General features: G+C 49.8%; 1 protein-coding gene across 13 annotated transcripts in view; it reads right to left on the bottom strand.

Moving 5' to 3' along the window:
• The window catches only part of PTPRS (protein tyrosine phosphatase receptor type S), an 88,371-nt gene that overhangs the window by 34,693 nt on the left and 30,734 nt on the right, over window positions 1-22,944 (bottom strand). For 11 of the 13 annotated variants that reach the window (XM_042887298.1, XM_042887297.1, XM_042887292.1 and 8 more), the window contains exons 5-10: window positions 22,189-22,299; window positions 9,917-10,186; window positions 7,226-7,807; window positions 6,540-6,673; window positions 6,229-6,373; window positions 146-451 (exon numbers count right to left, since the gene is read on the bottom strand). In XM_042887298.1, the coding sequence (XP_042743232.1) occupies window positions 146-451; window positions 6,229-6,373; window positions 6,540-6,673; window positions 7,226-7,807; window positions 9,917-10,186; window positions 22,189-22,299 (1,548 nt within the window). The remainder of the gene's footprint in view (window positions 1-145; window positions 452-6,228; window positions 6,374-6,539; window positions 6,674-7,225; window positions 7,808-9,916; window positions 10,187-22,188; window positions 22,300-22,944) is intronic. The other 2 variants (XM_042887299.1, XM_042887300.1) reach the window with 1 other exon arrangement.

The raw sequence follows: 22,944 nt of genomic DNA on the forward strand, positions 1-22,944 counted from the left end.
CCCCCAAAGGGGGACAGCACTCCGCTCCTCCAGCCCTCGGGGGGGGGAGCAGCGCGGGGCCCACGCAGGCCCTGCTCTCGCATCAGCCACAAGAAGGGATTCGACGCGTGGGAAAGCCGGGACAGAACCAGAGAAGCGCAATTACCGTCTTCATCTGTCCGGACGATAACCGGCGAGCTCTCCGGGCCCGGCCCCACCTCCGTATGAGCCACGACAGTGATGCGATACTCTGTCCACTTCTCCAGGGACTCCAGCAGGATCTGACTGGTGGTTGGGGGGATATCATTCACCTCCTTAAGCTCCGTGTCCTCAGAGTCCAGCGCTCGATAGTAGACGCTGTAGCCGGCCAGGACGCCATTTTGGCTTTCGGCCGGAGGCGGCCGCCAACTTACCAGAATGGCGGTGGATCTGGTGCTGATGCACTTTATGTCTTGAGGGGGGGCAGACGGTTCTACGAGGGGGGAAAATTCAGGAGGGAAAGGGAAGAAGGGGGAAAAAAACAAAAGATGGGAAAGATAAAAAAGAAAAAAAAAAGAAAATGACAACAAAAAAATCTAAAATAAAACGTACAAAAATTTGGTTCAGGAAGACAAAATTAAAAAAGAAGAGAGCTTTTTCTTGTTGTCTTTTTTTTTTTTTTAATGAAAAGAGAAAAAAAAAGCCAACAGAAGTGAAATGGGGCATCAAAACTGAAATGTGATAAAGCAAAGCACTGAAACAGAAGCGGGCCGGCCACGAGGGTCCTGCTGCTTCGGGTCTGCCACCAAGCCTGCACAGCCTCACCCTACACAAGAGCCTTCCTTCGAGCTCCTGCCTTACAGCGGTCTGGCAAATCCTGCCCTGGCTGCCAATCGAAGCCCTTGTTGCCAATTTGCGGTCTCTGAGACCTCAAATTTCCTTGCAGGGATCTGTGAAAAGTAACTAAGAAAAGCAAATCTTTGGCCAGAAGTTGTATGTTTAAGAGACTGTTCATCCAGATGTAAGTTATTAGTTGTGCACAGACTGAAGAAGGAGAAAAGACAGAGTGGTGACGGTCAGGTGCCAAGCAAAGAGCCTGCAGTGTTGGGTGAGGGCAAGTGCTCAGACAGGAGAGCTTAGAAAAAAAGTCCTGCAAAGGAGTCTGTCCGGATATTTAGGTACCAGCGGGATTTTCAGAAGCAGCAGCATGCCTGGCTCTCATTTCACTCACTGTCCAAATTACTGCAGGACATTTGGGAAAATCCCAGGAGGACAGCTTTGGAGGGCAGAGTCCCTCACTGCAGCGTTTGCTGAGCTGCCCTACCTGACGGCAGCAAGAGCTGCTCAGCACGCTGCGGGACGCTGCAAGCCCAGGCTGCCACAGCCATGTCCTTAGAGACCAGACTGCAAGCAGGACGGGTTTGTCGGGGCTGCCATGGGCCTGGAGCCTACTGGACAGAGAAAGTCTGGTATTTCTGTACCCTGGTGCTAACCTGGTCACTCTGGGCTATCTCAGACCAGACTTCTTTCAATCACTAATTGCAATCAATCAGCCCTGGTAAGCAGAATGATCAGTTATGATGGTAAGTCTGCAACTCTCACCTCACTCAGACAATCTGCAACAAATAGGTTTTAATACTCTGCAGATCCTGCTGGAAATGAGGGCATCCTTATGAGCCCCAGAGCATCACACGAGAGCAGCAGGGGAGTACACAAACGCTGTGTTCTTTCTCATTTCTCTTTTTCAATCAACAGAAAGCTCTTTCACTGAGAAAGTATTTTTTTTTTCAAACATCTCACTCCCATCCCTGAGTCACCAGCAGATGTTTAGGCCCAGCTTGCTTTAAGGACTCGGCTAAACCAGGTCCCACTTTTCTCACTCTGTGCTGTGAAATCTGCATGCTTTTGCCTCCACTAAACAGAAATAAGAGCTTTGTAAAATGGTTGAGATAGTTCCTTCCACTGCAGCACTGAGCACCTTGGCCGGTAGGACGTTTTGAGTGCTCTTCTCCTACTTTCATGCTTTATTACTATTCTTTGGCAGCATTTAAGTGGAGTGAATGAAGCCCTTGCCTTTAGAAATCACAGCAGATTTTGGGTGGCAGTCCCTGGTAATGGCTAGCCACGCAAAGCAACACAGAACATGTGAAATAAACAAAACTCAAAGTAACAAACTTGAAAATAAAACATAAATCAAGCCAATAATTTAAAACATACAAACAAACAAAAAAAACATCAGAAAGGAAATCATAATAATAAAATAATACTGGTACAAAAGTGACTCTTTCCAGAACATTCCCAGTCTGTTTACCTACCTTCCATGCTTCAACTGCTAACTTATAAGACTTTCTTACGAGAGAACGAGAGAAACTGAGCTACGAGGTCAGACCAAGCTCCTGGTGGGTTTCTGCACATGACTGGCTTTTAGATGCCGCCCGGCCCCACTGCTGGCTGCCTGGCTGAGTTACACTCCCCCTGCCAGCAGAATCCCAGCGATCTGGGTCTCCAATCTGTTCTCTTTTGGTAAGCTACCTGTACAGGAGGCAGAGAGCAGGGTGGCAGATTCCCACCGATGGTTCTCCTTCCCCATTTAGCTCTCTCCGCTCTGATGGATGCAGCACCAACATCTCCAGAATGGAGTTGTACTTCTCTTTCCCACACCCCAGAAACAACTGCGGTCCTTTTAAGGGTATGGAGGAGAAAGACTCAATCATCTTCCAGTGCTGTTTGCTCCTTTTTTATTCCTCATTGGGGGCTGGTGCTTTAAAAGCCACCTTTCCTACTTAGCAGTCGAGACAAAGCCACCACAGCTGAGAAACCCACTGCAGAGAGGGTCTGACCTGACCTACCCTTTCCATCCTGAAACTCATTATGAAAGTCCCAGTAAGCAGAGCTGGAGCTCCAGCAGGTACTTGGGTTCACTGTTTGCACTGCAGCAGCTGCGCATGGCCACGCTCGCTCACTCACCCTCTATGCTCCAGCATGGGGATCTACTGGGAGGCCCAGAAGGGAGAGGCCTCCTTTTGGGGTCGTTTGCTCTTTTTCAGGTGAAGAAGGCAGAGTGGTGGGTGGGGGATGGGGGAGAAGGCCCAGATCCCACCTGGACCTCCTCCCCATCACTCTCATTGACTACAGCACCTGGATGAAAACAGCCACCAAGTGCTGGCTGCCCATACTGGAGACGCATCAGGGGAGTTCATGGCACTGAGTTTCCTTCACAATCCAGACCAACCTGTGTGACCCTGGACACATGCATGCATGCGTGGGGACAGAATTAGTAAAGTGGGAGCAGTGCGCAGGAGGGAAAGTACTGCAGCTCAGACTGGAGGCTGCGAGTCCCCCTCTGCAACAAACCCCTTCACTGGAAGGGAGCTGCAGCCCAGGCAGGTATCAGCTCTGTCTGTTGGCTTGCTTTTACCACACAGACAGCTCTTCGGGAACCCTTCCCTGCCCTCCCCAGGGCTCCAGGACGAGGGGCAGTGTGTGCAGATCCACACATGTGTGTGAGCCTGCGGCAACAGGGTGGACTGTATTTGTGAATCCGCTTGAGATCAGCCAGTACTCACCTGCACTGCATCTTTTACATGCTTTAAAGTTGACTGTCCAAGCCACAAGAATGACCCTTACTGACCTTATACAATACAATGTTTTTTAACCCTTTAGGTACCACAGACTTTGTATGCTTTTCTTTTTTCACTTCACATACTGGGAGGAAGGGGAAAGGGAAGGAGAGCAGAGCTAATGGGTAGGGGAAACATCCTTTCTTAGGAAGGAACGGAGGGTAAGAAATCCTCCTTGTTCCTCTACACCTACACATGCAGCGTCACAGCACCCACCCTGCCACCCATCTGATGACATGTGCTTTGCACATTGAAATTTATGAGTATGAGCCCTGGACAGTCATGGCTAGGTAGAAAGGGCAAAACTGCTTCCTCCAATCATGAAATTCTGTCATTTTTTTTTTACAATCTATGTCTCTGGTACTTGAAGAGTTAAAACCCAGCTACTTCAAGAAGAAAAATATACTTTACCTTTAGTTTAATGGATTTTACTTTGGTTATGATGCTCAGGAGGAGCCACCCTGACAGGGAGGTGGAGGGTGTTGTGCAGAAAGGTGTGCAATGCAGGGAGGGCTGCGGCATGCAGGCACGTGCTTGCCAGCTGAGCTAGGAGGGGAAGAGCACTGAAAGCATTGGCAGGCTGCAGGAGAATGAGGGAGGCTTTGCTGCTGCAGAGACAAGATGCCATCGTGGTGTGAAACCTCCCAGCAAGAGACAGGCAGACAGAGAGCAGGGAGCTGGTTTCACTGGGCTGAGAGAGCATGCAGGCAGGCAGGCAGATAGCAGAAGAGAGAAGAGAGAGAAGAGCCATTGAGCGGGCCAAGGAGGAGCTGAACAGAAAAGGAGCTGCAGAGGGAAGACACAAAAGCCTGTCTTGAGCCAGACGGTCTGTGAGCCGAAGGATGTCGCCTGGACCAGGGAGAATTGACTTGTTCCTCCAACAGCCAGCCAGGAAAAAATGTTTCATCGTGTTACAGGACACTGACAGCTCCCAGCTGATGTTCTTAAGAGCGTTAAACTAATGAGACTATCCCTCTGAAAGCTGAGCTACAGAGAAATAAACCAGGCCTCACTCTGGGTAGGTGCCAGGTTAGAAAAAGACCCAAAGCCTTCCTCTTTCCCGGACTCCCTTCCCTTCACCCTTTAGGGAAAAATATTCAGTGTCACTAAGCCCTGCTGACATCGGCACCCCCAGCCCTCCTTCCAGCAGAAAGCACAAATCCAAGACTCTCTTTTCTTCCCATCCCCATGGATCTCAAGGAGGGAAACCCCTTGCAAAACAGAAGCAGAGTGTGGGTAAGGTTGACAATTATTTTCCAGGTTCTTTCAGTTCATTTTCCCCCACCCCATAGCAATGGCCCATTTGGCAGTACCATTCTGAGAACAGAACCACTGAATCTGCAGCCAAGTCAGGAAAGGATTTTCTTTGGATATGTGCAGAGAATACAAAAAAAAAAAAAAAAAAAAAAAAAAGAAAAAGAAAGAAAAAAGAAAAAGAAAGAAAAAAGGGAAAAAAGGGGAAGAACATCTGAAGGAAACAAGAAAACAAAATATGTTTGAATGGACTCAGAGCACCCCGTAAGGAATTCTGTCTATGCAGAAAGAGACTCCTCTTTCATCCCACTCCTGGGGGGAGAGAAGGAGAAGGAGAGAGATGGGAAAAAGAAAGAGAGAGACAGCGGGGAGTGACAACTGCAATGGGGAGACAGAGCAGGCGCCCACCAGCAGCCCACTGCTCCCCTTGTTAAGGGTTGAGGGATGGGAGCAGACACTCTCTCCTCACACTGGTGACCAGAGTAATTTCTGAGTTAGTTCTGCTCCCGGCTACTCCAAACTGCAGCGGAGTGATTTAGTAGAAATGAGAGGAGACAGAAAACACAAAGAACAGCTGCCACAGCCACTCATGCAGTGAAAAAACACCTCATTTAAAAGCAAAGATCTGTGAAAAGCCCAGGTTGAAATATTGCCATCCAGGGTTATTGTCCCCAGGGCAACAGCGAAGGGAGACAATCCATTAAACTAAAACCAGCACATTTTGGTTGCATACGCTCTATCCTGATGTCATTAATATCCCCCACAGCCTCCGCACGACTCCTCTCTCCCCTCTGCTGGAGCTCAGCTAGGCTCATTCCCTGCTCCTTAGGACAGCAGGTCTTCCTCCCAGCACCTGCAAGGCCGCTCACAGAGAACAGCATGAAGACTGCTTGCCCAAAAGTTGGTAAAAAAAATTGGACTTTTGATTCATCACCTTCCTTCCTCCTCTTCCTCCTGAGTCCCCCACCGTCTCCCTGCTCCATTGCTTGTGCCCGCCTTCCTGACAGAGGCTGCTGGGTCGTGTCAGGTGGGCAGCCAAGCTGCTGCCCGATGGTGGGCTGCTGTCCTCCCTGAGCATGCTCAGCGCCAGGGCCAGCTGAGCCCATCCACAAGATCAAACTGCCCTCCACCCATCGCATGGACGCTGCTAACTCACTTCACACTGCCTGCCACGCAGAGCGTGCCCCAGCCCCGTGTGCTGAGCACATCTCAGCCCTCTGTGTCTACAGAGAGAAAGTACTGGGTCCCGAAGATGCCCACCGCCCGCCATGGGAACCCCGGGTGGGTGGAAAGCCGCTGCACTGCGAACATCCTCCCCACAGCTCCATACCCCACCATCTCTGGCTCCCTGACTGTCTTCCCCTCAGAGAAGGGTGCGAAAAGGAGAGACACCTACTAGACTGCAAGGTGCGCTCTCTGACCTCCGGGGTGAAGGCCCCCAGGCCCAGAGCCGAGCGGGCAGCCAGTCGGAAGACATACTCAGTGTTGGGCTTCAGGCCTTCCACGGTGAAGGAGGTCGCTGGCTCGAAGTTCCTCGGCACCTGAGATGGGCGAGGGGGGAAGAAAAAAATAAAAACAAACAAAAAAGAGCAGAGGCGAGCCCTGCCCAGACACCTGCCCTGCTCCCCTTTCTCAGCCACCTCGAGGAACGGAGGGCCAGGATGCTCCTCAGGGCCCCAACCCGTAGTGCTGCTCCTCCACACTCACCTCTCTGCCGTGGTCTCCTTCCTTAAAGAGGAGCTCATACTTCACTATGATCTCCTGTCGAGGTGGGCTCCATGACAACATGATGCTTGTCTCTGTCTTGGCTTCTGCTCGGAAGTTCATCGGCTGCCCAGGAACTGGCACAGAGAAGGGCAGCCATGGGGTGGGAAGGGGCAGAGGAGGCGAAATGAGAGACAGGAGGAAGAACGTTAACTTGACAAACTGGAAGAATTCTTCAAAGCCTGCGTATAAAGAGCATGTCAACAGTAAAATGCCACCTCCATTCAGCTCTGAGAAGGCGGTTACTTTAACGAATTCAGCTTCACTATTCCCTGGGCAGCAAGAGTTTTCACATGTATTAAAGACATTTATAAAGTGGAAACTTTAAGACATCTCACTCTGGAGAATGGATCAGCAAAAATGGATTCTCCCCTGCATAACTGCTTGCCCTTCCCAGTTAAACAACAGCCTTTCCGAGCAAAGACAGAACAAAAATCACTGCCAGCCCCTTGGGCTACAGTTGCTGGACCAAACCTCCTCCTAGAAAGTTACTCCTGTTTTAACCAAACTGAATTAGTAAATAAAAAGATGCTCTGGTGACACAGCAGTCACAGCTGGATAATGCTATGAACCAACACCTCGCCCTCCTGCAGCCCAGTGCCTCCAAGGTCAGTTATGCAGGTACTCACCTCCCTGCTGCGTCTTAACCTGGATGGGGTCAGAAAGAGGGCCATCTCCCACAGAGGTGAAGGCCAGGACCCGAACCGTGTAGGTTTCATCCTCAAGGAGGCTGCCCACCGTGGTGAGGAGACTGTCATCCACATTGTGCTTCTGCCAGTTGCTGACAGGTTGGTCAGGCTCCATAGTGTAATACACACGATAGCCACGGATCTGCCCATTGGGCTCCACTGGTTCCTCCCACTGGATAATCATAGTGGTGCTGCTCAGCATTCGTCCCTGCACATTACGGGGGGCACTGGCAGGAGCTTGTTCCCCAGTGCGAGTGACCACTGACTCACTGGGAGGCCCCTGCCCAATGCTGTTGACTGCAGAGACCCAGATCTCATACTCAGAGTTGGGGCTGAGCCCCCCAATGCTGTAGCGCGTGGTGGTGATGTCCTCTTTGATCTGATATGGTCCATCCTGGCTTTTAGACTTGTATTCAATGACATAGTAGGACACAGGGTCTGGATTTCCAGAGTCCCAGGTGATGGTAATGCTCGTTGCTGTCGTCTCTGTCACCACTGGTGTCCCAGGAGCCTTGGGCAGCGCTGAGAATCAGGAAGAACAGACATTAAAAAAACCCCACAAAAAAGTATGCTGAAATGGTGCCTAATTGGGCTGGTTAGGGCTTAGGAGCCAGAGGCACAGCACCAATCACAGTGCGTCAGTTCAGCAAAGTGCTGCTGAAATATTATGAACCTAGTTATACACTCTATTATTCTTCTTAAGCTGCTCCATCAGAAGAGAAGTGCTCAGCTAAACATCTGGAATCATTAGTGCAGACTTCAGCTGAACATCCTTCAGCTCAAGGGGCAGTAAGGAAAAGCAGTTTTGCATGAGCTCCTCCAGAGCACATAATCAGATCCTCTGAAGCAGCACTAGCTGCCCAGCTCTGGCACTGCTGAATTTCTCCACGTCTAGCATGCTGGTAGCGGGACAGCGAGGACTGCAATATCCAGAACTAGAAAGCTATCAGTATGTGCAGTACTTAATTGCCATCCACAAATGTCTTAATTAGTGAATGTCTGTCTACCTCGTTTCTCAAATAAAGACTAACATGCTGGAGACTGTATGCTAAATACGGGAAACCTTTACCAGCAAGCTTGATGTGTTTTCCTCACTGCATGCTTTAGACCCCTTCCGATCATATCTTCTCTAAACTTGAGGTTCTAAAGCTTTAATTTCTCAGTTGTCTTCTGACTGGCAAATATTGCAGATGCTTACACACAGGAATGTAAGGGGAACAAAAGGGGTACCAAAATAAAACAAAGGGCAGAATGTACCAGCATGGCACGATTCCATAGAGGACAGCTAGAAGCAGAAGCAAGGCCTTTTAAATTAACAGCATAAGAGGGAAGAGAAGGAAAATACTCAGGAGAATAAGGAGCACTTTAGTCCAGCCACAAGCATCCTTTAACCAACACGTGAGCTCATAGCACGAGCGTCATGGCAAGACTCACTGGTCCCTACTCACTTCTACGGTGAGCCCTTCCTTAGCCAGATGCACTGCCACAATCAGGACGGCTTCTTGTTAGCCTTCCCATTCTCCAAGTTACTTCTCTTCCTCTCCCCCTCCTCTCCAATTCCTCTCCCACCCCACCACCCCCAGATCCCTGTCAGGCAATGCCATCACTCAGAGCAAACACCAGCTCATACAAGAGCTCTACACTCACCCAACCACAGGGGCATCCCGCTTGGGCTTAAATACTCCCCTGCTGAGGACAGAATAGATTGAAGATTGCACCTGTGCTCCTCCTGGGAATTGCTAGCTGGAAGCTGGGGTTATGTCACCTCTTGCTGAGGCAACAACAGCCACTAAGATGCTGGATGTAGACTTGAGGGCATACGTGTCAGAGAGCCTCAGGGCCTCGGCTGCATCTCTAACCTTGGAAAGGGATGGCATGCAGGCTTCAAGCCACCCACGGCTCCTTGCAATCTGCCCTGCCAGCCCCATACCCAAGAAAGGAACAAGCAAGCAGGGTTTTAAACCAATTATCTTCGTAACAGACAGCCCAGTGGTCCAAAAGCAAGGAAAGATTTCAAGCCAGCAGTGTCCCATTCACTGGGAATTGGTGCGTGGGATCCCCAAAGATGCATGCACAGATCCCAGCACGTGGCACTCGTGATGCGCAAGTTTATCTTCCTGCTCATGCTCACGTACACATGTACATACAGGCCTGCACCAAAAAGGACTCACATACATGCAGTCAGGCACCTGCATGCCCATACAGCCACTTTGCTCTGACTCACATGCACACACATTCATGCACAACCACCTTTTTTTCATGCACGATCACGTCCCACATCCATTACAAGCAGATCAGTCACAGGCTCACCTCATGCAGGCACACAAAGACGCGAGCAGGCACAGCTCCTCTCATCCCAACGCAGTGCCAAGGTGACACAGGCGCCCATGCTCTGGCGAAGGCTCACAGGCACAACACGGATCTACTGGTGCTCACATGCACGAACACGACGCATGCCCACGCTGGCTGTGCACGCATGCTCAGACACCCCCGAACGACCACGCACGCAGCAGTGCCTCGCACACGGACACACGGACGCAGCAGCTCACTCATTGTGTTCGCGCTCCTGCAGACATGCACAGTCGGGGGACCCACGCACTCGCTCACGCAGGCGTGCTCACACTCCCTTACATTTCACCGTGATCTGAGCAACGGCTTCTATGACTCCCAGACTGGACATGGCCACACACGTGTAGTTGGCGGAATCCTTGACATCCGTGAGCTCCAGGACGTTGCGGCCCACGGGCATGTCGTCTTCGGGTGTCAGGTCCTCCGCTCCTTGCATCCACTTGACGTAGGGCATGGGCGAGCCCACCGCCACGCAGGTGATGTTGACGTTGCCCCCGGGCATGATTTCGTGGCTGACGGGGAGGATGGAGAAGCGAGGGGCCACGCGCCGAACTGCGGACGAGACGCACAGAGGTAACAAAAAAACAAAACGAAACGAAACCAAAACCAAAACAAAGGAAAAAAAAAAAAAAAAAAAAGAAGAAGAAAGAAAGAAAAAAAGAAGAAAAGGGAGAAAAAGAAAAAAGAGCAAAAGATAATTTAAATATAGACGGTGTTTGTCACTATTCATTTTCTTCCTTCATTTAAAAAAAACAGAAATCAAATAAACTAGAAATCAAAAACCAAAAACCAATAAAATTAAACTTCAAATAAATGTTTACTTCACAAACAATATATAGAATATAGACATAAAAGCGGTATTTCATAGCAACAGGGTTCCATTGATCAAGATTAGACCCATCACAGCACAGATAAATACACAAAAATTTATTAGCAATTTCTCATCTTTACAGGCACAGAGCTGGCGTGGTGAGACGCGGAAATCTCCTCCGCTGGGGACCCCAGCTCCCCGCTCCCCCCGCCACGGGGTCGGCTCGGCCCCATTGCAGGAGCTCCCCCGCCACCACGGCCCCAGGATGTCCCCAGCCCAGGGGTGGTGGCGGGGAGGGCGGGCGCGGAGGTGGGAACTTCTCAAGATTTCGCCTGGTTCGAAAGGCCAAGTCTTGCAGAGAGCCATGGGATGTAACCGAGAGAGACGTGGCACAGCCCCAAATGGGTAAAACGTTTAGCTGGTGGTTGAGTGTGAGAGCCGTCCCCCTGGGGAGAGAACGAGCGTGGAAAAGATGAGAAACTCTAATGAAATTTTTGTGGTTTTCGGGTATAGAAACCCTAACAAAGCCTCTTTAAGATCTGACACGGTTCCATTGATAGATGCAGCTCTCAGAGTCACAAACATCATGCAAAATAGGTAAAAAAGAGACAGAGAAAAAAAGAGAGAAAGAGATAGAGAGAGAAAGAGGAAAATGCAGAGAAATCGAATTTATGGGCGCTAGCAAATGCCCACGTGGATACAGGATAGGAAGAGAGCGACAGAGGAAGAAGAAGACAAGGAGGAGAACAGGAGGGGAGGGAGAGAAGAGAGAAAGAGGGAGGGGAGGGGGAAACCCACTTTAATGCTGCATACTTTTCTAGCTGATGTGACCCAATGTGGTGGCTCACATTGTCACATCTCAGCCCTGGCGGAATAATAAATAGAATAGAATTAATAAGAAAAACAAGGTAATGAAAATTTAACGTTGAGAAAACAGTGACATGTTCTGTGCATCTCCTTAGCAGAGAAGTGGATGCAGCTTCCAGACCTGACACGGTAAGAACATGGACGCAGGGGACGGTATGGTTTCCTTGGCTCCATTTTCTGAACTAAGGGCAGCTGAGGCGGTGCTGCTCCTTCGGGGGAAGCAGGAGAAAGGACAAAGTGGTGATGGAGGTGGGTCAGAGGGGCCCTGGCAGGGAGCTGAGCACAGAGTCCCCATCCCACAAGCAGAGGGAGAAGGGCCCAGACCCCGAGAAGCGGCAGCAGCCCAGGGAGAAAAGGAGCAGGAATGCTTCCAGCTCAGGAGAGAGCCATGCAATGAACAGCCCTCGGGAAGGGGCAGCGAGGGGCAGGAGGAGTGCTGGGGCCTGCAAAACACTGCTATGAAGTTCTGCTCCTCTGAGCAACCTCTCTAAAGTCAGAAACAGCTGCATCCATGCAATAGCAATGCAGAGGACTCAAAGCTAAGCCTGCAATCTCTCTTCCCGAGTTCCAGTGCGTTCAGATGCCCCTGGCTTTTCCAGTACCTACTTCTCAGCCTACTCCCTCTGGCTGCCACTCAGCACTGGAACCCTTTCAGGCAGGAAGGGTGCTGCCAGGAGGGACAGCGGCTGTTTTCCATTTAGTGCAGTTGTGTTAAATGAAAGCCAAATACGGCTCCACGTCCTCCCACAAAAAGACAAGGAGATGCCTTCATAGGAAGGTGCGCTCTCTCCATCATGATACTGGATTCTTTTCTGCAGTTACTGCTACCCAAGCACCAGAGAGGGGAGGAAGAGAAGACTTCCAGCTTTCAGGCATTAGGAACTTTGATATGTCAGAGGGGAATTCCTGCATGCACGCATTTGCAAAGGGGATGGACAGCATGCCTTCACCTGCAGTGCGGCTGGGGAAGGGACGCGAATGCAGAGAGAGGGACTGAAAACTCACCTGGCACTACCACTAGCAGAGTCTTTCTGCTTACAGAAAGGTGTAAGGAGAGCACCATGGCGCTGCACAAGCGCAGGCACCAGGACAGGCTTGCAAGAGCAGGCAACGTGCTTCTTGCTCCCCCCTGTCATACCTACGTGGAAGATTTGTAGCCTTTGACCTGAGGGTACATCCCTGCTACCTACTCCATCCTTCCTTCCACTGTCTGTTACGGGAGGTATCACATTTCAGAAAATGGAGCCATGTGAAGACCACACCGGTCACAGTCTGAGACAAGATGGAGAGAACTCAAAGAGAAACAAGTGGGGTCAACATGCAGACAGATCTAGGTGGGGATGGCTCTTCTGAGGAAGGGCTGACATGTAACCTTCTGGAGAGGGGAGGCAGGTGGGGAGAGGTGAGGAGAAATGGGGAGACATCCGCCGGACAAGATCCAGCCAGCAAACAGCATCAACAGCAACAAACAACGGCAGGTGGGATGCAAACACCGAGTTGTCATGGAAACAGAACAAGACAATTAATTCAAACCGAGGCTATTCACAAAGAAATAAAACCAAACTAAAAGAGGAAAGGGGGAAAAAAAAGCAAAACAAAACAAAACAAAAACCAGAATTTAATAACTGAAAATCATCATTTGATGTATGGCAGAGTGTTGAGAATCGGAGTCTGAAAGGGGGCACGCTGCTGTCTGTGTGTTTTTGGCAGGGAAAGGAAGAGCCACTCACAGAACACAAGCTCAGGAGCCCAGCCATGAGCCCACCTCCTCTGCACGTCCATGTGGGAAGTGATTCTCACCACCCTCGCAGCACCCAGGGCTTCAGGTCAGCTCTGTGGGCTTTGGGACAGCCTCACTGCTCGGCTGCTTTAACAGCATTTGTCACACTTAACTAATGGGAAGCAGCCAGGACATCTGGTGCCAGCTGAAGACACCGCACGTTCTGTGAAAAGGCAGAATTTGGATTAGGGTTATTGGCAGACGAATGCAAGAGCAAAAGAGGCAGTAGCATTCCCTGGTTCCAAAAAATCTACACACTCCTGCGTGTGCACAACTGTACAAACATCCACACATCAGCCTGGGATGTGAAAACAACTCCAGCGCTAGCTGAGGCTGGAGATCCCAGCGAGTCCCTAAGTGCATCCCTGCCAGGGCTCAGGGCTGTGACAACAGCATTTACTCTAACAGGAAATACTTGTAGGGCTTGTCTCTGGACACCAGGAACCATGTTTACTGTTTGATTTAATTGCCATACCACTCTGATGTGACTGCTGACATGAGACTTCTCAAGCTGAGAATCTCTGGGTCAGCGTTTGGGTCAGAGCTTAGGAGGAGAGTGGTGATGGGAAGAAAGCTTGAAGAGCAGTGAGAGACTCAATCGAGAGCAATTTCAGCTCTGGCTCCAGCTGGGTTTCATGCATAGCAGCTGAAAAAGTGATTTATTTTCCATCTAAAAATGCAGAAAAATGAATCTTTCTGCTTTGTCATCCAACAAACTCGAAGGACTGGAAAGCTAAGAGGAAGAGCTGCCCTCTCTGGAATGGAGAAGTAGTGATGGGGCACTCAAGGCTCCACTTTATAGACCACTTCTCTCACACTCCACCATTTTATCACACATCTCATCGCCCTTCCTTTCTAGGGCTGGGCTCCCTCGGTATGTCTCAGACAGGAACATCCCATTTCCGGAGCAGGGCAGCCCTTTGCTCTTCCAGAACTTCAGCCTGTTTTTCTACTAGTACTCATTCACTGCCTTACAGGGGCACAAAGCAGACTTCTAACCTGGAGACAACAGCATTTCTGAAGGCAGTCTCTGCTACTGTGCAGATAAAAATATCCCAAGTGCCAGCGCAAGGATGGCAGAAGTCACCACCACCACACGCTTTTCGTCTCTCCCATCAGATGCTGAGGGTGCAGCCAGACCAAGGCCTACAACTCCTGCTGCTCCCAAGAAGCCCCTCAGCCCTGAGTCTCAGGGATGTTTGGTTTCCATGACAGCTTTGTCAAACCTATTTTACAAAGCCAACATGCAGACACCCGTGCATGCTCCATGTGCATGTGCAGCATCTCCTGACAGACACACACAAGCAGGCACTGACAAACAGACATTTTCAACAGCCAAAAAACTCTCAGGTGCTTTTTTTAAACAAGGATACAGCTCACTGCTGATAGAACCAGACATCACAACTGGAGCTGGACACTTGTGATGCAATTCAATCAGTGCAGGGAAGCGATTTATGAGGCACTGAAAGATTTCTTAACTCCAATTTGTTTTGAGTTTGTTTTACGCTGCTGGGTATTTCACACAGGCAAACGTGCCCCCAAGTCCTGGTTAGTTTTCAGTAGAAACTGAACAGATCCACTGCTTTTCACAGCCTTTAAAGCCAATTGGTTTTGTTGCTGCTCATCAATACAGAGAGGTTAACTCGGGTTGTGTTCTGTGAGTGGCATTTTTGGTGCATTACTCTTTCCCACAAAAAGGTACCAATCAACATCACTTAGGTTCCCCCCCACCATTCCATTAAAAATTGCTGGGGTCCCCAGGTGGGAGATGTTTTGGAAAGGACAGGTTTACAGACCTGGTCGGAAGAGACACTGGGAGATCCAGGGCTGACTTTTGCAACACCAGAAACCATCCTTACAATGCGTTCCCAGGACGCTGCTAGTGAGAGAAACCTGAGGGACACCCACTGGTTCCACTTGTTAAGCCCTTTCCAGATCAGCTCAAGGAGAAAAATGTTGGAGGAGGAGTGAGGTGGGGAAAGGAGAACATCTACACCAGATCCCACCGCTTCAAACCCCGATTCACGTTAAAAAGCAACCAAAAGATAAACACACTTTATATGTTAAAGGAGAAATTAATTGAAAAAAGGAAAGAACAGAAAGTGAAGTGAGTGGTTGAAAGCACCAAACAAAACCAAATGGTATTAAACATTTTGACACTCAGCAAGCTGCTGCTCCAAATGAGGTGAGAAGGCGGACATTATTGGCCATTTTGGTGAGACAGGAGTCATTCCGTCTTGCTCCAAAATGAGGAGGGGCAGGGGAAAGGGTGCCAAAATAATGTGCAGCCTCTACATTATTAGTGAAGCTTAGATTACACCTGTCCTCCCCTCCCAAAAGGTGGTGCATCCCTGCCCCAGGCTGCGCGGCAGCCGCCCTTCCTCTCCCGTTCCAATTCCAAAATCACCGCACGGTGAGACGCGGCGGGGGTTTGGGTTTCTGACCTCCGTCCCTCCAGAGGAAGAGATACTTCCCTGTGCGCCCACCTCCGTCCTGATTTCCTTCATGGTAAATAAAAATAAATAAGTAAATAGGTAGATAAATAAAGAATGAGACCAAGGCTTGGAATTGGTCTGGAGGAAATCCATTACCTTCCCAATCATTGTTACTTTTCCACTTAAAAACACACATGATTTGAGTGACAGGCTGGCTGAGTATCTCTCGTCTTTTGCAATTCTTTTTTTTTTCTTTTTTTTTTTTTTTTCTGGTGGTTTTTACAGGATTGAATATGAAACAATCAGAACCCAATTGTTTTTCAAGCAGATCTGTAAAACTAAACAGAGGCTTTGCTATGTTATTTTTGTTAATTTGACAAGGTGTAATCTAATTTTTTCCCCTGAAACAAAGAGAACAGCGATGCAAAAGGTGTAAGAGACACAGGCAGGCAGAGATTTCGAGATCAGTACAGCACAGTGTTCCTGCAAAGTGCCCTCTATAGAGATATACATAGATATACATAGATATACATATATATATAGTTTTGATTTGCTTTTTTGGGTGGTGGCTTTTCGTATCTGTTTCCTGATACCCTTGAGAAATCCTTCTGCAGAAACACAGCAGATTTGTCGGTTTGGTTTGGAACTACAGTTTCAGAGCTGAGGACACCCCAAAAAGAGGCAGGGCGCTCCCCCACCCGTGGAAGTGCCAACGAGGCCCAAATCGTCACCAAACAACCCCTCCCTGAACTCCAGAGCCTGGAAACCAGCACTGCAGGGGCAGCTGTTCGCATGGTGGTTCTGCCTCCCTCCTTCCCGTTAAGGAACTAACTAATGCAAAGCCAGGAAGGGATTTCCATCCCTGTGTTTTAAGACATCAACGACTGTATTGACCTCGTGGACGTTTGTGAAATCCACAGCGCAACTGAAATTATTTCCTTCTGATCTCTAAAAGATACTGAGAGTTAAACAGCTTGGCAGCTGTTCCACTTGTTTATGGAGGGATGGACTGAGGAACCAGCAGCTCTGTTTAATGGTCAAATTATATGAGCTGAACTTAACCCAGGAGAGGACTAAGGGCTACTTTACTCCTTACATTTGTCACATTTTAATAAATTTTGAAGCCGTATTTCCTGAGGTCCTATGCATGCTATTTCTGCATTTTCCATGGCTTTTGTGTTAACTGAATAGAACTAGCTTTGCTCTGATGTGTTTACCCCTGGCCCGGTTTCACCTTCAGCCTCCAAATGAGTTGAGGTTTTCCAGAGGGCCTTGAAAAATACTGGAAATGTTCTCAGCAGGAACCTGGCTGCAAAACTGCTTCTGGGTGCACGAGCCCCGTGCTCGACTCCAGCAGCAGCAGAGGCACAGCCCAAGCATTGTGCTGCTTTAAATGCCTGTTGAGCCATTTAAAAACCTCTGTGCAGCGACCAGAATCTCGAACAGAGAGGAAAAGGGTTCATCCTTCCAGCACCACAACTGCTGCCTTTTGTAACTCCCGACGGGTCGCTGCTGTGTGAAACAGGGCAACGTTTTGAGTTCTGGTAAATTCAACCATGGCCATTTGCCCGGAACCAGCAGCAGCTCTGCAGAGGTTGCTGAAGCGCAGCCCACAGCGCGGTGCTGTGTTCCTTCCTCCTTCCATCTGTAGTAAGGGAGAGCATGCAGGGACAGTCCTCGCACGCTGAGCCAAGCAGCTGGCTATTGAAATCAAAACAGCACAGACGTAAGAGCTTAAAGCTCTCAGTTAGACAGGAGCTACAAACTGCTCCATTTCAAGGGAGCAAAACAGCTGCGGCCATAGACCTTAGACAAGCACTATGGGACCTCTGTGGGGCATGGCCTGGGAGATTCACTGATGCCTGCAGAAAGGCACTGCTGGGTTTCAAGCCTGGTTCCACCCATCAGAGAGCAGTGAGTGTCTCAGCTCTTCCGGACAAGACTCAAAGCCTGTTAAAGTGCCAAAAAGGCTTCCTTGTGCCCCAGCTGAACGAAGGCCACTCAGCTCTGCCAGCCCTATGGCTGTGCAGGGAGAGAGGGAGAGGCAGCAGGCTCCAAACCCCACCAGCAAGAAAGACACTCGTTACACAGGACTTCCCAATGGGCCGAGCTGCAGGCACAACTCCTCTCCCCCACTTCTGATCTGCTTCTGCAGCTCTCCACGAAGATGCTTCTGCATTTTGAGCTTGGAAATTCCCTGCTAGCAGACTTATTTTGGACTGTGACGCGATCTGATCCACAATGATACACAGTGAAACCACGGGCTAATACCTTCAAGACCATGCCCCTAACTCCCATCACACCAGGTAACTGCCTGGAGTGGGTTTCGAGTCTCTGTTTCCTTGCCCAGTGCCATTCAAGCCTACAGTGACTGCATTCAATTTAGCTTTAGTTTACTGTTCTTGATGCTATTATTGTTTCTATTCACTCTTAAGGAAGAATTTATCTTAAGACCTCCTCAGACCACAAGTGATTCTAGCAGCAGCAATGCAGTTAGGGCACGTTAGAGATATTTCATAAAAGATAAAATAAACAAATACAAAAATAAATGGTGTATAAATCCCTTTTTCATTGCATCTAAATCCTAAAACTCAAACTCCTATTCATGAAGGAAAATCCTGTGATTAGTGGTGACTAACACCTTTTAGTCCCAGGCAGGAGGGAGGTGGGATGGGAACACCTTATTTCAAACTCTATTCCTTCTCTCTTGCTCTTTTTAAATAGAGCACGTCTTTTTTTCTTTTTCTTTAAATAGAATGCTGGGGCTGGGAGATGTCTTTTGGTTGTTGTTGGCATTAGGCAAAGTTAGAAGAGCCACAGCTGGCTGCTCTAAAAGACATGATCAACAGTGCAGCATTTCAGAGAGGTACCGTGGTACCTATGGGGGAAGGGGAGAGACTTGAAGGGGGGGGGAATACCAGTACTGAGGGTCCGAGCACTGAAATCTCAGTATTTTAAGAAAAAGAGAGAGAAAGACAGAGAGAAAGAGAGAGACAGAGAAAGAGAGAGACAGATACTGTGTCAATACTGCACTGGATTTCTCAAAAATCACACAGCTTTAATACCTGTACACTAGGAAAGCCACTCCTTTGGTAGATTATTGAGTAGTGAGGACTGATGGGTGGAGGGAAATGCATAAACAGGGACAGAAGGGCATTCAATTCTGCACAGGGCAAAAGCACCAAGCACCAGAGGTACAACTAACACACTGCAAAAACCCACCTGTTTACTATCCCATGTGGCTGCCCGCTCAGGATGCACACATGGGAGGCAACAGAAGCTTAATGGGGATAAACAGGGAGATGAGAAGAGGGAAAAGAGGCATTTTCAGCTCGAATGTAACTCGTCAGATTTCTTATTGCTGTTTACAATGTGGAATGCAGCTGCCAGATGTGCCCCTGCAGCATCTTTCGCGTCTACTGCTGCTGCATTTCTCTTTCCACACTCCTCTCCAAAGGAGGGCTCTGCCTTGTCTGGCAGCAGCACTTCGGAGCTCGCTGCGCCGGCTGCTTTTCGAGGTGCCCCAATGCCAGGGGACAAGGAGGGCCAGCGGGGAGGCAGAGCCGTGAGATGCGGGCTGTGAGGGGCAGACGCCTGCGTGCGGTGGGGCACGGAGGGAGCTCCGTCCTCCCGCGGCAGAGCAGCTCCTGCGTGCGGTGCCTTGGCTCTGCACAGCGCGGCTGGGCCGTCCTGCGTCCTCTGCGTGCAGGAACTGGGGGGCAGCCGCCCCCAGCCGAGGCACGCGGCCCGGCCCTGCCCTCGCTCTGCCCTCCGACCATCTTTTCCACTTCCCAGGTCCCTCCCTCCTCTCACGACAAAGGCTCGTCCCCAACAGCAGTGCTTCCACGGACAGGCGTTAGAGCTGTGTGACCCCTTCCTGCTGAGGACTGGGGGTTCGGTTACCACTGGGGGGGCAGGAACACTGGCTTCTCACAATGCGTTTGGAATCAACTACAGCACAGCATAACCAACCAGAACTGAAACGGGAAACCAAGAGAAAGCAAAAAACTCAACGGAACGAACCACTTAGAAAGTAATTGTAAATCTACTTCAAATCAATCAGAATCGTAGAAAAGGAACAAAAAAAAAAAAAAAAGACAAACCAAACAAAAAAAACTATACATACTTATATACAGAAAAAAATAATTGGTAATTAATTTAAAAAGTGCATGCAAAGAAGATTGTTACATTCTCCTATCATGCATCAGGCCCAATGTCCAAACGGCAAGGTAACCATGACGACAGAAAGTGCAAGAACTCAGCAACATTACCAAAGGATGCATAGAGGCCCACAATGCAACTCAACTCATCTCCGCAAGACCCGGGAACAGCGGGTCTCGCTCATCTTAAAGATTTCTTGCTTTTTCTCTTTTTTTTAAATTATTTTTTTTAATTTTCATTTTTTATTTTCTCTTAAGAATGTAAAAATGTGGGTAAAGAAAGTAAAAAAGAAAAAAACCACACCAACCTTCTCGTAGCTCTGAGGGATGTTAAGGGGGTTTGATGCGGAACACAATGACATGAGGAGAAGAGAAAAATAGGGGAAACACAGAGAGAGTAAAAAAAGGCCTTCTCAAGGCTGTCAGCTGCAAATTGATTGTTGTTTTTTTTTTTTCTTTTTCTTTTTTTTTTTTCTCTTAATCAAAACAAAAGGAAAGGAAAAAAAATGAAGATAGTAACGACCCTCCTTCCTCGCCTTCCTGCCTTCCCCCTCCCATCCAGCCAGGCCACAGCAGGCGAGCTCTGCAGGGCCGGCCCGCCAGCCGTCCTGGCCCAGAACCGTCCGGGCCGAGGGGCGCCGACCTGCGGAGCCGCCGGGGGGCGGCGGGGGCCGCGGCGGGTCCCTGCAGAGCACTCGGCCCCGGCACAGCCCTGCTGCCCGCGCTCCCCCCGCCCCAACCCGGCTCTGAGTGAGGAAAAGGAAATCGTTAGAAGGAGAAAAGGAAACCCAAAGCGAAACATTTCCTCGCAGTGTTCACTTACAACTCCTATCCCGGGCGCTCTACAGACAAGCGAGCTACGGGAGAAACAAGGCATTGGGAACGCGGGAGTGTTGGAGCCTCTCTTAGAACAAAAATCGGGAAGAAAAAGGCGCGTGAACGTTCCCTCCCACCAACGCATAATCCACTGCGGAAACCTGTTACCTTTCCACGATAATAACAGACAAGAAACAAGAATTAAACAGCATGAGAAGCGCCCGCTGAGCCGCCTGCACCCCGCAGGGAAGGCCTGGCTGCGGCCACGTCTGCAGGAGGGCTCCGAGTGGCCAGAAAGGTGGAGATTTGGGAAGAAACAAATAGCAGAAAATCACCACCTTTTTTGCTTGTTTGTTTTTTGTTACTGTTTGTTTTAGAGAAAGAGCCCCAGACATTCCATCTGTCTGCCCTGGATGAGCATCAGATCCAGCCTGCCCCAGAGTAGGATCAGGAACTGCCCTGAATGAGTATCAGTCCGGATTTGCATCCCAAAAAGCAGCATTTCGGGGCCTGACTGACAGGGCAAATTTCAAAATACAATTTTCCAGCTGGCCACAAAAGGCTATTTAAAAATGTAGCTTGGAAACGTTAAATTATTAAAAGCCTTCTCTCCATGCGCATGTGATTTAGTGAGCGTGAGACAGGAGCGAGAGCGAGACAGAGAGGGAGAAAGGAGCACAGCTCTGTGCGGGGCTGCGGGGCTGCAGAGGGAACGGGGGTGGGGTGGGCGGCGCTTCCTCTGCCATGGGATGAAAATGGGAACAGTTTGCTGGGATGGAATTTTGCTTTTTTTTCCTCCCGATGGTATTTTTCTTTTCTTTTTTTTTTTTTTTTTTTTTTTTTTTAAAGTGAGAAGGGCCGGTCCTGCTCTCTCATTATCAAAAGTTTTGCTCTGGAAAGATATTAAACCAAAGCCACACACAAATGTTACAGATGAGAGAGACGAAAATAGAACAAAGAAAGCAGAAAGGCAACAGCCCCTGGGTGGGAGTAGATCGACGGGGCACTCAGCAGGAGCCGGTCCCGTCATCTGTTCCGTGTGACACGGGCAAAGGGATTTGTCACTGATGGCAGAGATGTCTGCTGGCCCCTCCAAGCTCTGCAGCTCTGCCTGCGGCAGCGCTCACACCCAAGGCATCAGTGACAAAGTGCTGCTGGCAAAGGGAAAACTGGCTGGAACACAAGCAGGGAGTTGGGGATGTCCCCTCCTGCTGCAACCTGGGAAGGTCCTGGGTGAAAGGGTCTGGCAGGGGGGAGGCTGAGGAGGTCCTCCCCTCCTCTCACACCCCTACCAGCAAAACTGAGACCTTCCCACTTCCAGCCAGCAGGGATTCTTAGTGAGGAAAGGGGATTATGGCCTCTGCAGCCAAAGCTAGGTGCTCCTCTCTGGGCTGATGCTGGCAGATTGTTGGACTGGTCTGGATTGCACTCGGCTTCACAAGGGTGACACAGCCTTGTACCGCTGCTCTGCAGCTCTCGGGTGCTGGCCGGAGCCCCAGCAGCAGGGAGGAACTCAGGGTACACCAGGACAGCCCTGCGAGCTCAGGAGTGCACTGCAGGGATCCGAGCAGAAGCACCAGAGCTTTCCCCGTGCTCAGCACAGGAGCAAATGAGAGCGCTGGGGACAAAGGACGGCCACGGGGAGGGCGGTATCTGCCAGCGCTGTGGGCCGACACGCTCCCTACCTCTCACGTAAAGGTTTGCAGGTGAGGAGTAGCGCACTCCCGCGCTGTTGCTGGCGACGCATTCGTACTTCCCCTGGTCTGTCTCCTCGCTGCTTTCGATCTGCAGGCCACCTGGCAGGAGAGAGGGAGACCGCAGCACAGACAGTCATCACCACTTTGTTTTCAGAGGAAGCAGGAGCATCAGTGTTGCTTCCTCCTCCCCTCAGGCAAACGCGCGCCGGAACGCTGCTAGGGGTCTTGGGATGGGAAAGGAAGAGCCCTGCCAGGATCAGCTCCTGCCTGTGCTCTGCGCTACAGCTGGACGTGGCCAGCAGGAAGGGAAGCCTCACACCCGCCTCTGGATGAAGTGTCACTCTGTACTGAACTAATTAGCAGAAATACCGACTGTTGTGACTTCTGCAATGCAGACATTCTGCACCAGAACTCATGAAATCAGCTTCAGTAATCCGTATTACTGCGATCGCCAGAAATCTGTCTGAAGACAGTCAGCTTCCCTCTGCTCCATCTGAAGCAGCGACCGCAGGGATGGCGGGATTGTCACCCAACGTCCAGCATCCCTGGAGCACTCTTACCAGTGTTCTGTACCTCAGTTTGTGACTGAGGAATCTCACAGGAGATAAAGCGTGAAAATCACATTACTGCTAATGAATATTTTCAAATTGCGTGTTAGGCCTATGCTGACTGGACCAAAAGGATTACATTATTTTCTTAAACCTGTAAATTATTGGAGCTGACAAGAACATACAGGGAGCCCAA

Source organism: Lagopus leucura, unplaced genomic scaffold, assembly GCF_019238085.1.
Source record: "Lagopus leucura isolate 7727_CA_CO unplaced genomic scaffold, USGS_WTPT01 Super-Scaffold_100076, whole genome shotgun sequence".
Taxonomy (NCBI): domain Eukaryota; kingdom Metazoa; phylum Chordata; class Aves; order Galliformes; family Phasianidae; genus Lagopus; species Lagopus leucura.